This window comes from Cololabis saira, chromosome 8, assembly GCF_033807715.1.
Source record: "Cololabis saira isolate AMF1-May2022 chromosome 8, fColSai1.1, whole genome shotgun sequence".
NCBI classification, from domain to species: domain Eukaryota; kingdom Metazoa; phylum Chordata; class Actinopteri; order Beloniformes; family Belonidae; genus Cololabis; species Cololabis saira.
Window position 1 is genome coordinate 20,907,324 of NC_084594.1, and position 13,140 is coordinate 20,920,463.

Genomic DNA, 13,140 nt, shown 5'->3' on the forward strand with positions numbered 1-13,140 from the left:
TTCTTCCTTGAGGATTTTAAGAATCCAGTGGTGAACCAAGGTTTATTAAAACCATATCTTTTATTAATTTTCAAGCTTGCAGGTGGAAAACACTCATTGAATGCGGTCTTAAACCTATGAATAAAGGATTGATAAGCCTTGTTGGCATGTTGCTGATCATAAACATCATCCCAATTTACTTTTCCAAGCATTTCTCCAAAGCGTTTGATGTTATCTTCATTAAATTTACGAAAGCCTATTCTGACATTTGAACCCTCGTGTTTGAGACTATTACTTTTAGTGATGTGAAATACAGGAAAGGGGTCAGAAATGTCAGAACATAATATTCCTGAGTTACCTGGATAATCAACCATGTTAGTTATAATGTTATCAATAAGAGTAGCTGTTTTGCAGGTTACTCTGGTTGGTTTATTTTGTTTAAGTGTAACAAACCCACATCATGACACTGCTGTCACCTGCTTGTAAAGTAGCATGATGGGTGCCTCATCTGTCCCTGTGAATTTTTTTTAAATTGAAAATATATTTTTTGATTGAAGTGCATTTTTTTTTATTGAAAATATATTTTTTGATTGAAGCAATCTTTTTTTTTATTGAATAAGTAAGACACAAATCTCCCTCCATAGGAATGGTCCATTTGCTATGATGTGAGTGTGTTTTTTCTAGTGTAGTCAAACTTACAGACCGGGGGGGGGGGGGAGAGCTGTTCACAGAGCGGAAGATGGCGACCGGAGGGCGGCTGAGGAGGAATCACTGGGGCTGATACCAGCGGAGCAGCAGCGAACACACACCGACGCTCGGAGCCCAGCAGAGATCAACACCCGAGACCACGGTAAGGACCAGGACCTCGCTGTTTCATCACGCCAGGGAGGAAAAGTAGTCAGATATGTGACATCTGGCACAGCTCTCACTGAGAGCTAAAGCCTGAATTATGGTTCCGCGTTAAATCGACGCAGAGCCTACGCCGTAGCCTACGGCGTAGGCTCTGCGTACGTAACGCGTCGGTGTAACGCGGGACCATAAATCAGCCGTTAACACTAGCACAGATTATCAACAGCACATAGCTGCTTACCAAGTAGGATGTAAGACGTGGAAGGATGTCGGTTAAAAGACGTAAAAAAGTGATACATTTCCTTATTGCAAACACAATTAAAGCAGCGAGGCGCCACATACGGCAGTTTTAAAACTACTCTTTGGCTATGAACTAGTGTTAGCTGCCGTTAGCTTGGAGGGTTAGCCACAGTTAGCCGATGCTAACACATATTTTTTTGAGGATGTAACATTAAATTCAATACTGGTCCACTTGACAGTGGCATTGTGGTTTGTTTCAAACCCCCAGTCCTCACTTAGACCTTTGAAATGGCTTGTTTTCCCTGACTGATCATGTTAGTTAGTTTAGGTGATGATTAGCTTCAGCAAGTCCAGAGTAATTTATTCTGCTCAGACGTGGCTGGTAAAATAACTCGGACAGGCTTTGTTGAAGGGCGAAATCTCTTTTACATAATGGTTCTGAAATGTTATACCTATGTAATAATGATATATAATGTCCCAGAATCATGCTTGATACTGCTTTTGCAGTGATATTGGAGTTCTGGGGTTTTTTATTTATGATTCAGTTATAATCGTGTACAGGAGATGTATGGTGGGATAATGATTTTGTACTTGTTTATTTAAAAAGGATCCCCATTAGTCTTCACCATGGGAAGACTATTCTTCCTGGGGTCCACACATAGACATACAAAAGAACAATAATACAACTCAAAAAGGGTGAAAAACATTCAATAGAATTCCTGAAATAATAAATTTAAACAAAAATAAAAGTAAGTAACCAACCAAAACCATCCACATCTTAAGTAACAATATTTGCTACTATCACCAGATCTGTATCCACTTTTGAGCAAAATAGTTTGCAACGACTTTATAATTTATAATATACCTATACCACTATTTATAGTAGTATAAATACACTATTTTTATTTTTTTATTTAACCTTTATTTAACCAGGCAAGCAATTTAAGAACAAATTTCTTATTTACAAGTGCAGCCTAGGGGGGTAAAGGGAGGGAGCTAAGATGAAAAAAAAACAAAGTTATATAAATACACAAAAAGACATTAAAACACAATACAAAAGATAAAACAGTCAGTATGCATGAAGGAGGACTAAAGGCAAGTGCAGGAGTCGGTTGTACTTAATAAAAGATGTAGTTTGAAGGTGGAGATGGAAGTGAGAACAGAAAGTTTAAGGGTTTTTTGTAGGGTGTTCCAATCAGAGGCTGCAGCGAACTGGAAGGCATTGTGCCCAAAGGTGGTGTGGACTTTGGGGATGGAGAGATTGATGAAGGCGCTGGACCTTAGAGTGCGGGCAGGTTGTGAGAGGTGCAGAAGAGAGGAGAGAAGAGAACTATATATCATAATATACTTATACATTATAATATACTTATACTACTATATATAAGTAGTATTGTATAAGTAGATCGAGTGGAAAAAAATCTAAGTAGCATAGTTATATGTTTTAAATGGTGATCATGGTAATGAATATTAGGGCTTTAATCACTAGCATGTTTCCATATGTTTCAACAGTCAAAAATGTCCCGTTCCTCTGACCATGAAGACGGATACTTCGTTGCCATGGATACAGAAGACAATGGTACAGATTCTGCTGGAGTTGCAGAAGAAGTGGAGGCAAAGATGGGGTCATGTGCACAAGAAGGGAACATGGACAGTGGTGCCAAAGGAGTGGGGAGAACAATGGTGGAGTTGCCAGAAGAGGTTCTTGAATACATTTTATCTTTCCTCTCACCATACCAGGAACACAAGACCGCAGCACTTGTATGCAAGCAGTGGTATCGCCTCATTAAAGGTATGTCACTTGTGTTTTCATAATCTTATGTAAAATTGAATCTGATGGTACACACAGTTGCATCACTGTGGATGTGTCTATTGTACTATAACATGAGGGAGAGAGTGTATATTGTAGTTGTATTGTGTTCATTATGTCTTCAGTGCTGATAGCTTTGTGGTTTTCTTTTGTTCAGACAAAAGAAATATTGTATATTGTAGTTACACATTGAAACGTGTGCATAATTATTTTATCTGCAAGTTGGAACACATTTCCTGCATTTTTGTCACTGACTTGCATTTTCTCTGAACTAGGTGTTGCCTATCAGTGTTATCATGGTTTTTTGAGAGCTGTCCAGGAGGGTAATATCCAGTGGGAAAGTCGCACATACCCATATCCAGGAACTCCCATCACTCAGCGCTTTTCACACAGTTAGTATATGGTGCTTTTCCATACTTTTTCGCAGTATGAGCTGGGATTGTGGAGTATAACTAAAGAAACTGTTTTTTCCATAATTCATCTCACGAAAGGAAACGGGTTATTTAAGTAAAAATCTAGCTATGTACAAATACAGTTTTTTTGAATAAGAATACATCTCTCTTTGTGTTTCAGGCTCTGTAAACTAAAAACTGCACAAACCAGATATGACATAAATTAGTTCCTATACAAGCAAACTACAATTTAATGAAATTAAGTTAGCCAAATATCTCGTGTCTTTGTGAGCCCATTGGGGCAAAACTCCACCATGAGTGACACAAATAGTAAAAAAAAAAAAAGGGTAAACGACCCACTAAAAACAAAACTTTGGTGTGTTTTTTCAGACAAAGGCCCAAATATCCAAAATTCTCCAAAACTCTAAAACTTTATATAACTCACTCAGCATAGATTTACCCTAATGTTTAGTGTATCACTCACACAGTTTCCCTTTGGAAAGCCCTCAGTTTTTGATTGCAGTAACCATTTAAGAGTTACAGTAGTGAAAAACTAATGTTTGACCATAGACTGTAAAATATGTGCGTGACACGCAGGTGACTGTTGTCTGTGATTGTACTTCAGGTGTCCTGGGGCCACCATAAAGATCATAGACTGTATAATAAAGAATATTTAAAAAAAAGCAATAAACAAAGCATTAGTCATGGGACCCATTGCTTTCTAAAGAGTGGTTTGTAAGCCTCGTTTCTTCTGCAGTCATGCTGCCCAGGAAGGTGACACGAACAATGTCCACCATATGTCAATTAAAGTTAGCAGTGGCTACTAACCCCTTGAGCAGATGGCTGCCAACATTTTTGCAGAGCTGTCGACAGACATTTAGTACAGATTATCCAGTTTCACATATTGAGTCATTAGCTAAATAAAAAACTACTGCATGTACCAAAAGATCTGTTTTTATAAACTGTTCATTGCTTGTCTAAGCGTAGTAGGGTGATGATTACCGATGAGGAAGTGATAGTGGCTAGCCATTGGCTTTCAATAAATCATATTGGAAAGGGGTTGCCACAGTGAATCATCTGCCTCCTATCCTCTGCATCCTCTTCTCTCATACCACTAGCTTTTTAAAATGTCCCACATATCTTAAACAGTCAAGGAGTTATTGTTATGAGTAATACTCTACCAAAAGGGGTTTTAACTTGACATAACTTTATTTTCATATAGTCCTATGAGCAGCAAAGTTTGTTCATCACACAAATTAAATAAATCACATATTTTTGAAGAAATTATTTTTAATGTTTTTTCTTAGCTGACGCATATCTTAAAAAATTTCAGGATTATTTTAAACCATAATAGCTAAATAAAATGATTTAAGTTATTGCACAATTCATAATCTGATAAGTCAACTAATAGTTTCAATAATCAATATATATATAATCAACTCAATCAATCAATCAATATAATCAACTATAAAAATTGGTTAGTTGCACCCCTAGTATTCATAAGATAATAATGTATAGTTATGATCTTTGCTGTTAATCTGTGGTTGATTTATGTTTTTGTGTGTGTCACAGGTGCGTGTTATTATGACTTAAATCAATCCATGTATGTGTTCGGGGGTTGTACTCAGAGTAGCAGCAATGCAGCCTTCAATGATCTATGGAGACTTGATCTCAACAGCAAGGAATGGATCCGCCCTTTAGCCTCAGGTGAGAATGAAAACTCAAAGCTTTCTTTATATCATGTAGTTCTAGATACGTTTTAAATTACTCTGTTGTGACAGAGTTAATAGGGCTTATCCACACATTCTTCTCTACTGAAATGTTTTGAGATATATATATATATATATACATATATACATACATACATACATACATACATACATACATACATACATACATACATACATACATACATACATACATACATACATACATACATACATACATACACACATTGGATTATTGATTTATACATTATAGAATAGAATAGAATATCCTTTATTTTCTCCCTCAGTGGGGAAACTTATTTGTTGACAGCAGTACACACATATAGGGGAGGGGTAAAAAGACTGAAAAGTCAGAAATAAAAAATACAAAAGATATAGTAGCATCATTGTCATCAATGTTTGATTTTACTCTGTATCTTAAATTTTACAGGCTCCTATCCGTCTCCTAAAGCTGGAGCTACTCTGGTGATGCACAAAGATCTTTTAGTGCTGTTTGGGGGTTGGACGCGCCCCAGCCCTTATCCACTGCATCAGCCAGAAAGGTTTTTTGATGAAATCCACACCTACTCTCCATCGAAGAACTGGTGAGATGTGAAAATATAGTTTTAATTAATTATTGTAAAATTTAAAAAAATTCTACTCTATTTATCATTACGGTATTTTCTGACTCTCTCTTCACATGCTTTGCTTTTGCTTCTACTGTCTTAGGTGGAACTGTATAGTAACAACACATGGGCCTCCACCTATGGCTGGCCACTCATCATCTGTGATTGGAAACACCATGGTAGTGTTTGGTGGATCATTAGGAGCACGTCAAATGTAAGAACATTTTCTGTCAAATTAATAACGTATTCAAAAGGGAACAGCAAACATTGAAGCCGATTAAAACTAGATGATGACTATGATAGCATCTAGTTTGAAAATGGGTGTCACTCCTGATTGTTACTATTTGGGATTATATTGAGTGACTCTGAACCAGTAACTCTAGTACACATACTACAAACCCACAGATTTGATAGATTAACAACATTTACTGTATGTGGTATTAAGGATGGAATATGTGGTTTTACCAAGTAGTCTTAAATTATGGAGAATTAGAAATATATAGGAACTTATCACCTGATTCTTTAGAAATAGCTTAACTATTGTAAAGCAGGGTGCTTGCGCAAGTCTTGCAAGTCTTAATAAGTATGGAATTTCGAAACACTGTTTTCCAGACCTTGAAAAGTCTTGAATTTTGTGTGAAAGTCTTAATAAAGTATGGGGAAAAAATGTATGGTAGAATTTTACAGTATGCTCAAAGGCATTGTGAAAATGTGAAATTCATGTACTTGTGATTTTCATGTTTTGAAACCATTTCATCAGTAAAAACATAATTTACTGTGAATAATGCATTCGTTCATTGAATACTAGCCTATAAAAAATTCTAACATACATTTTTAATAAACACAATTGGTACAATCTCAACCAATGAAGTAGGCAGTGGGCACACAAGTATACAAGTACGTAAAGTTAAGGTCTTGGGAAAAAAAATATCAGTTTTAAAAAAGTCTGGGAAAAGTCTGGAATTTTAATTTGGAAAAAGAGCAAGCACCCTGTAAAGTCAAGAGCACTCAGTTGCATATTTATTTTCATCATCAGTCGTCTTCTGGTGTGGCGATAATTAAAAAATATATTACCAGTACATAACCACTATGTACGTTTTGTTTTTCATTACCTTGGCCTTTACAGAATCAGGTCCTGGCTTTTCAATTTTTACTGTTTTACACATGTTCTACACATTAGAAAACTGTGTCTGTTGATATAGATTTTTTTTTTCTCCACATGTTTTGCTCTCCTACAACCCAGAGAGAAGAGTTATAGGTATTCAACCAATAAGCTTGAATGCAGTCCAACAGTAAAGCCGGGCATACCCGCACCGTACGGGGCACATCGCCGCGTACCCTACGCCGTAGGCTCTGCGTTGGTGTAACGCGGAACCATAAATCAGCCTTTAGTGTGCACTCTGTGCGCTGTTCTGAACACTTCTCTTCTCTGTTGTGCTCATTTTGCTGGGACGCCGGGTCCCTCCGCCGAGACACAACTTTTGCCGTATGCGTTCATTGTTGTGTCTAAAGATGATGCGCAGTGCCGACCCAATCAGAAACAGTACAGATATTTTGTGATTTTTTTTTCTTCTTTTTTTTAATATATATATATATATATATATATATATATATATATATATATATATATATATAAAAAATAAAGGATCCCCATAACCTTTGATTGGGTGGGCAGGATGCACGTTTGGGTGGACACAGCCCACCTCTCCCCCCCGGCTAAAACCGGCCTCGAGTTCCAGTACACAGAAGTCCGACGTGAGGATTATGATCGTATAGTGTGAGCAGACGGGTCGCATCCGAGCATCGGGTCGTACAGTGTGAGACCATAAATCGTGGGCTGTGAACTTTTGAACTCAGCGATCTAGTCGTCCAGTGTGAGATGGGGCAGTCTCAAACGATTTAAAATATTGCACAGTGTATGCCCAGCTTAAGATGTCAGAACAGATGGCTATATTCAGGCAATCAGTAATGAGTATATTTCAATTAGCAGACACTTACTCCCCATGAAATGTATCAACAAATATCTCCCTAATTTATAGAGGAAATGGCTGACTTTATACCATGCTCATCTTCTCTTCTAAATAATATATATAAATGTCCAAGGCTGCAGTTCATCTGTGAAAACAGATTTGGTAAACTAAAATGTACGTTTGCTTTTCTTCCCCTTGCTGTTGCACCGCTATTGGTTTTCATTAGGAGTAATGAAGTCTGGGTTCTGGATCTGGAGCAGTGGTCCTGGTCTAAACCACCCATTTCGGGCCCATTACCCCACCCACGTGGAGGCCAGTCACAGGTAAGACTTTGTTATTTAACCCAGGTTCAATAAGCATTTTCTACTGGACACCACATTTTATATGAGAGTGAATTATGTATTCCATGTTTTTGCATTAGATTGTTATCGATGATAAGACCTTGCTCATCTTGGGAGGCTGTGGTGGCCCTAACGCAGTAAGTTTTTTTACTGAATGTAATTTATTTTTTACATTTTTTCTCATGAAAAGAATGTCTGTGAGAACCACAGTTTTGATTCATCCCTTTTTGTTTTGTAATAAAGCTCCTGAAAGATGCCTGGCTCCTCCACATGGGTGCTCCAGCATGGAGGTGGCAGCAGCTGCAAGTAGAAAATGAGGACCATGGAGCCCCAGAATTGTGGTGTCACCCAGCTTGTAAAGTGAGTCTTTGATTTAGCTGTCGGTCTTAATCTGCTTATTGATTTGTCAAGTTACTGATAGATGTCTAACAACCTTTTACAAACGTGTTGTTTAATCACTAGGTTGGCCAGTGTGTGGTGGTTTTCTCACAGGCTCCCTCTGGCCGTGCACCTCTCAGCCCAAGTCTTAACTCGCGACCGTCCCCCATAAGTGCCACACCTGCCCCTCTGGGCACTGATCCGCCTTCTCTGCGCTCTCAGTCTCCCGTTCGCAGTGGAGCTGCCGGTGTTGTCCTGGGGGCTGCTGAAGAAGCTCCATGTGTAAATGGTCGATGGGGCACTCTGAGACCCCGTCCTTCAGCTAGAGGAAGTGTCAGAGAGGGGAGCCCATCCTCCTCTCAACAGCCGTCTCCCTCGCAAGGCCCAGACAGCCCTCCTCTTCCCCCACTTCCTCCTCTAATAAATGGATCCTCCCCCTCCCCTCGGACCAGCCCGTCCCAGGCTGCATCTCCTCCCTCCCGCCCTCACCTACCTGCCTCCACAGACTATGGATGGGACTCTCCCCCCTCCGTCTCTCACCATCCTGAGTTTCCCAGCACTAATGGCCTGCACACACCTCCTGCAAAATCGCCGCGCACGCCCCCAGGAGCGGTATCCCCCGCTGCCTTACGAAGAGGGCTGGAGGCGGTGAAAAACAAATGTTCCGCATCAATGCCGTCTTCGTTGTCACTGTCTTCCCTTCAAACACACGGTGTTTCTCATATAGGAGGAAGTGGTGGGGGAGGAGGAGGGACAGGTCCTCCAGGTACCCCTCCATCATCATCTTCCAGTCCCCCGCAAGCTGCTGGAGCTGAGGGACATGCTATCCCACCTATAGCACGACGCCTCGGTCATCACCCGCCTCAGAGCCTAAACGTAGGAAAACCTTTGTACCAGTCTCTCAATTGCAAGCCAATGCAGATGTACGTACTGGATGTGTCCCGAGCCAAATCAGTTGGTGTCGTGTCTTGGAGAGTTTATGGAAACGGGACTCCTGCTGCAGTCACAGGGCCACCAGAAACCAGCCTTCACACCGTGGTACAGGGTCGCGGAGAGCTCATTATTTTCGGGGGCCTCATGGACAAAAAACAGAATGTGAAGTACTACCCTAAAACCAACGCCTTGTACTTTGTTCGTGCTAAAAGGTAATGCTGCTCCAGGTGTTACTGGGAAGATGATGCTCCACCCTGTGAAAACACAAGGGAACTGACACACAAGGCCTTTTTTCCTGTAGGAAGGATTAAAACTTAAAGTAAAAAAAAAAAAACAAGCATTATCACTGCTAGATGTTTCACTTTGGAAATTCACTATTGTCCCTTCTGTCTACTGCAAGCATTCAAAATAAAACACTTTAAAAACACTTTCCTAAAACATTTCCTTAAATGAGAATCTTGGCTGTGTGTGTGAGCATGTGTGAGTGTGTGTGTTTGTGACTGCTGTGGTTAAAGAGCTCTGAACTTTTTTGTCATTCCCCAAAAGTAAAAAAAAAAAAAAATCAAAAATATCTGGTTTCGTGTCACTCTCCTCTGAACTCTTAAAAAGAGAGAAAGTCTGGAAGAGAGGATGCTACTGACAGAACAGCTGACAACTACCTTGCTTTTTGTATCACTCTTAAAGCCTGCAATGTTTACATGAAGTACAGTGTGTGTGTGTGTGTGTGTGTGCGCACGTGTGTGTGTGTGTTTGTATGCATGGTGGTGGTGATTAAGAAAAATGTTGACTAATGTGTGTCAGCAGCCATGGTGGCTGAGAGACGTGGCACTGTACTATAAACATAGTTGAACAATAAAGGCCTCCATGTCTGCTTTCTCACAGTCTTGGTTTTTGTGTGTATGGTGTCGAGCAAACATTGCTGCTTTTCAAGTGAAAGATCTGTCACTATATTACAAGGCTTTTACAGCACTTTTGATAAGAAGCGTAGAAAGAAAGAATATGATCAGTATTTCATAGTTGGCAGAAACCTCTGGTAAAGGTAGCAACGTCAAGACCGGATATTTCTTTAATTCCACTTTAGAAGCACCAGTTAAGCAAAGTCACTGTGTGTAATTATGATCATTTGTTTCAAGTTTCTTGATCCGTTTGATCTTACAAATTCAAAACAAGGTATGACCTTTGGTCTCGGAAACTGAATCCATCGGAAGTGTCAAAATAAGCAGTTCCTAGGTTGACAAGTAGGGTCAAGCTCAAAAAGTTATCAATTTCCACTGAATGAACGATAAAAGATAAAATTTGCGTCTCCTCTTTACATCTCAAGGCTCTTCGGTTCGTTGTCCGTTGATGCTGAGAGTACTTGTATTTTGCAGAAAGCAGCCTCTGGTGGACAGCTTGCATACATCACAGAAGCAAAGGCAACAATCACCTCAACTTCAAACGGCATCACCCATTTAAAGTGCTGTTTGTAGATAAAACATCGTAACTTTCAGCTGTTTTATGACAACAGAATCATGTTGGCCAAGTCAGGTCAAACAAGACAGGGAATTTGACTCTGTTATTTTCACTCACTGTACAGTAAATAGACAAATGACAGTTCTTATTAACATATATACAATAAAAAAAAAAAAAAAAAAAGTGCAGCAGTATGAGGTAGTCATGGTTGTTGAAAAGTGCATTGTTACAGCATATGATTGTGGTTATAATTATTATTATTGCAGTGGTTGATTACTCTGAGACTGAGTGATGAGAGTTCATCAGAGCAACAGCTTGGGGATTTTCCTGAAATCCACTGTCATCTCCATAGTCTTGAGCGGGTTCAGCTCCAGGTTGGCAATTTTTGGAGATGAGCCACATAATGTGTCTTTCTTTCCTTTTATTAATGCATGAATTTCATTCATTTTCATGAATCTTCACTTAATCTTCATGATAAAACCAATCAGTTAAATGTTTAAAATATCAATCTAATCATGATTATTGAATGATTTATTTGGTTTACACCACTGACGCACGCACATTACCAGTAATTTCATTAAACTCTCCATCCCCCAAGCCCGATCAGTCTTTGGTCCCAGCACCTTCTGGTTTGCTGCAGCTAATGACTGGAACACACTACGAAACACTCTCAAACTCTCTGCCCTCATATCACACTCTGTTTCAAACAAAACCTGCAACAAATTACAGTTGACTCTTGCACCTGTTGATCAGGCCGACTTGCCACATCCCAATGTTTGAAGAAGTGAAGAACAGAGGGACTGTGGGGGAGTCAGTCAGTCAGTCTGACCAACAACAAACCGGACTGTGCAATAACTTTGTGCAATTTATTACACAACACTTTTTCTATCCTTATAATTCTTCTTTTTATGGCACCATACTTTCTATTATTATTATTTTTGTTTTTACCTTTTACTTTTATTTTTATCTTCATTTTTAATTTTCTTATCTTTTTATCTTTATATGGGTGTTTGGCTTTTGGGGTGTTTGATTTGTAAATTACAGTGTCGTTTGTGTGTGATGGAGATGTCAATTTCCCTGAGGGAACCTCCCAAAGGGATTGATAAAGTCGTCTGAATCTGAATCTTTATATATATATATTTTTCAATGTTTTTGTATTTATATTTATTGTACATATTTATTGTTTTATCATGCAATTTTATATAACACTGTTTTTTATTTCTAGCACTCCCCTTCCCCTCTCCCCTCAAAGTGCTTATGCTCTGTGTTCAGGCTGCATTTGAAAATAAGAATTTGTTCTTAAATTAGTCCATGGGCCAGACCCGATATCAGTACCACTCAACGTGACAAAACTTGCTTATAATTTTTGAAAATATCTATGTCTATAGATGATATTTTAGTATGATAACCCTTCCTGAGTGGCAGCTGTATCATAGTTATCAGCTCATGAAGTTATCCACCCCATTCAGAACATTACATTAGATGCATGGTGCATATCCTAGTTTAGACTCATGTACAGGATAGCTGTCAATGTTTCACAATATTGTCTTTGGTATCATTTTAAAAGGGACTTTTTTTTTTAACCTTTATTTAACCAGGAAAAGAAACCCACTGAGATTAAAAATCTCTTTTGCAAGGGTGTCCTGGCCAAGAGGCAGCACAAGATTTCAGATATTAAAATTTACAGAGGTGTGATGTGAAATATTAAAATCAAATAAAATCAAATGAAACAAAAAATGGAAATAATTTAAAACAGTTACAAATCAGAGATGCTGTCTCAAGTGCACTCATTCTAGACTTAAAATCACTCAGTGGAATAAATTCTGTTATTTTTAGATCCTTTTGAAGTTTGTTCCATGTATAAGGGGCAGAGTATGTGAATGCTCTTTTTCCTCTTTTAAGCATTCATTCAAACTAAGATGTGAATCTTTCTGACCAACATAGAGGTCACTGCAGCTCTTTAAACTATAAACAACACACATTTTTACACAATTCTTTTAGCCCTGTATCATCTAGGAATAACAGAGACACAAAATGCAAAAACTGGAATACTCCCAGGACCATAAGGATTCAGGAAATGTATCACATCTTAGCTTCTAGCATCTAAAATGTAATTTTCTGAAGGGGGTGGGTAACTTCATGAGCTGATAACTATGATACAGCTGCCACTCAGGAAGGGTTATCATACCAAAATATCATCTACAGACATGGATCTTTTCAAAAAGTAAGTTTTGTCACCTTCAGTGGTGCTGACAAGTGAAATGTTGGGCTCTGCCCCATGGACTAATTGCTTGCCTGGGTAAATAAAGGTTAAATAATAATTAAAAAAAAAACATTCTTACATAACACTGAGTTATGTAATAACTAAAATCATAAAATGGAAAAGTGAAGTGCTCCAAGTAAAAAGTTATGCAGTGGCATTGTCTTGTTTTGTGGCAGGGATTATCCAGATTACATTGTTTTTGGC

At 38.7% G+C, this 13,140-nt stretch overlaps 1 protein-coding gene across 1 annotated transcript; it reads left to right on the forward strand.

The window, feature by feature from the left end:
- The first annotated feature begins 694 nt into the window (after nucleotides 1-694).
- On the forward strand, nucleotides 695-10,094 carry fbxo42 (F-box protein 42). The gene is made up of 10 exons (XM_061727122.1): nucleotides 695-829; nucleotides 2,578-2,857; nucleotides 3,151-3,267; nucleotides 4,840-4,974; nucleotides 5,425-5,578; nucleotides 5,703-5,813; nucleotides 7,796-7,892; nucleotides 7,991-8,047; nucleotides 8,154-8,270; nucleotides 8,373-10,094. The coding sequence occupies exons 2-10, from the start codon at nucleotides 2,584-2,586 to the stop codon at nucleotides 9,435-9,437; spliced, it is 2,127 nt and encodes a 708-aa protein (XP_061583106.1). The 5' UTR covers nucleotides 695-829; nucleotides 2,578-2,583; the 3' UTR covers nucleotides 9,438-10,094.
- Nucleotides 10,095-13,140: the final 3,046 nt, after the last annotated feature.